Source organism: Penaeus vannamei, chromosome 19, assembly GCF_042767895.1.
Source record: "Penaeus vannamei isolate JL-2024 chromosome 19, ASM4276789v1, whole genome shotgun sequence".
Taxonomy (NCBI): domain Eukaryota; kingdom Metazoa; phylum Arthropoda; class Malacostraca; order Decapoda; family Penaeidae; genus Penaeus; species Penaeus vannamei.
In genome coordinates this window covers 29101590-29104089 of record NC_091567.1, presented here as the reverse complement: position 1 = coordinate 29104089, position 2500 = coordinate 29101590, and the positions used below count along the sequence as shown (strand labels likewise).

Sequence of the window (2500 nt, the reverse complement as noted above, 5' to 3'; positions counted from 1 at the left end):
CCTCTCCTCCCCTACCCTTTCCCTATTCCCTATGTAAAGATAACAAAATATTCTTGCTACTTTTCATTTCATATGTGGTTTTTAATTTTATAGTCACTTTCGTGATATTTGGATACATCACATTCATAATACAATAAGGAAGCAACATTCAGATATACATGTAGCTGAAGCAACTTTCTCGTTTCAGGCTTTGAAGATGCTTTCCGATCAATGGAGAGGTTAAACAAATACAACTTTGATCTTCCCGTGGACTTAGCTGTGCGTCCTTTCCAGAATATAAAAGATGCATTTTGAGGAGGCAGTATGTCATGAATTAATGACAGCTTTATTGAGTGTCTTCATTTGCTTCATTGCTTTTATCAGGCATAACCAGTTAAACAGATCAAAGGCTAGACCATAGGCCAAAGGAATCTCCAATTATTGTTTTTTTTTCCAGAAGGAGCCATTTTTTTCAGTATTATGGATCTTGCAATTAGAGCAAAGTCCAGTATGGTTCGGTAATATGAGGGCAGACTGTGTGCTATCAAAAGAAAAAAAAAAAACCTTCTGAGAACATTACAGTCATAAGATCTGTGAGTTCTCCAAGAGAATATAACTTATTCCTATTACTGTAAGGTTACTCTGGTCACCCTCCCTACTTCCAGACATTATATTCCTTCCATTGTTATTAAGTACCATTTTGCAGGGGTCTTTTCAATCCTTTTATTCTTCACCACATTTCACATATATCAAGCACAATGTTGTCTTGTAAGAACAAAAATCAAATGCAAAGTAGTTCCCTCTGCTGGTTTGAATAGTAACGTCATATATGCATGTTAAATACCCTCCTCCGAAGGCCCATGTAGTATAAAGGCTCGAGGAGTTGACTTCAAAGCAGGTGAGTGTGTTGTGAAGAAACATGAAACTGCAATCTAAATATATTAACGGATTCATCGTAAAGCTTCATGTTCTGCAGGAGTACAGGGAATACAACTTATTTTTTAATGTAATATATAAGCTGGTCCACTTAGAGGAATCAGGTGTATGATTTTTTTTTCTTCTTTTTTCATTTTTTCCCCATACTAGATAAACTACAGTAAATTTTAAGTAATAATGGGGAAGATTTTATATATATATATATATATATATATATATATATATATATATATATATATATATATATTTGTAAGTATATATTTATTGCAGTTTGAGATTATTTTAAGTTCCTGTCTAACATGCAAATAATTTGAATTTTACAAAAACAAAGAGATATCATTTTTTTGAAGATATTTTCGGTTGACTGAATCCTGGAGAAGTACTGTAATCCAGTGACTTAAGATATCTGAGAGGTGTCCTTAACATGAAAGTTTGTTGACAGTGCTCGTATGCCTGTTGCATTGCCTTTTGCACATGTAAAGTGATTATGGCATATCATTGATGAAAGGAAACATTGTTGTTTATGCATAATTAGCTATGTAGATGAGGCTGTGAGTTTGAGGGAAATTTACTCAACTGATAGATGAAATTATTATTTTTTAGATCCATTTATTCAACTGTTCTTTTGAATTATTGCATTGGAAAATGGTGAATGCCATCACCACTCTGATTCTCGTGAATGAGTACTTATTCACACATGTATGTCTAACCCCTGTAGATATTGGGAAACAGGTGGTACAAAACAAAGTCATTGTTTTTCCCAAGACTACTGCAGTTCTGTAATACTAAGTGCAGAACAAAAGAATGGGCCTGGAAACAGATATTTTATTTAATACACTTGATTGAAGATGAAAGTGGAGTGAAGTCTTGAAAAGGGAAACAGCCCAGAGTAATTAAAGGTAATTACTTTTCAACAGTCATGCAAATTGTATACACAAATATTGTTATCATGACCTGATAAGTCCTATTTATAGGGCTATGCATTTACTCATAAGAGAAAGGATTGTTTCCCTACTAGTTTCATTTCCCAAGCAAGTAGGAACCTTAAGTGGCCAAGCTGTGATTCAGGTACTTGGAAAAACATACAAAGTTAAGTCTTTCATGATACAAAGTATCTTTGTTGCTCTTTATAATTGATTAAAGGTGTAAGCATATGCTAAATCATGACAGGTTATATCAAAGGGAAGGTACACAAACTGGATCTTGAATGTATTTGGCATAACTTTAAAAAGGCTTATGGGCTCATAATTCTCTTTGATCCATCCAGACACCGCACACACTTTCTTTTTTCCTTTACTTCTTGCATCTTTCATTTGTACGGTATTCGTTATTTTTCTATTGGGCCTTCATAAATCATTATCAGTGATAGAATCAGTATGAAAAATTACTTTCATTAGCCCTATAAATGTAAGTATCTAAATATGCATTTGCAGATGAATAATAGGCAGACAGGTACAGTGCAAATGTGCCAGAAAAAAGCATGTCATTTTACCAGATCAAAATGTCTCACACTTCATTAAATTTTCTGCAATCAGTATTGTATTCTTTGGTATCCACATCATCAAAAGTAGATATCTGTCAACAC

At 33.6% G+C, this 2500-nt stretch overlaps 1 protein-coding gene across 2 annotated transcripts in view; it reads left to right on the top strand.

Moving 5' to 3' along the window:
* Window positions 1-2449, top strand: part of LOC113829499 (RUN domain-containing protein 1) — a 21910-nt gene extending 19461 nt beyond the window's left edge. For both annotated transcript variants that reach the window (XM_027382678.2, XM_070134160.1), the window contains exon 14: window positions 188-2449. In XM_027382678.2, coding sequence (XP_027238479.1) covers window positions 188-294 — 107 coding nt within the window. In that variant the 3' untranslated portion in view covers window positions 295-2449. The remainder of the gene's footprint in view (window positions 1-187) is intronic.
* Window positions 2450-2500: the final 51 nt, after the last annotated feature.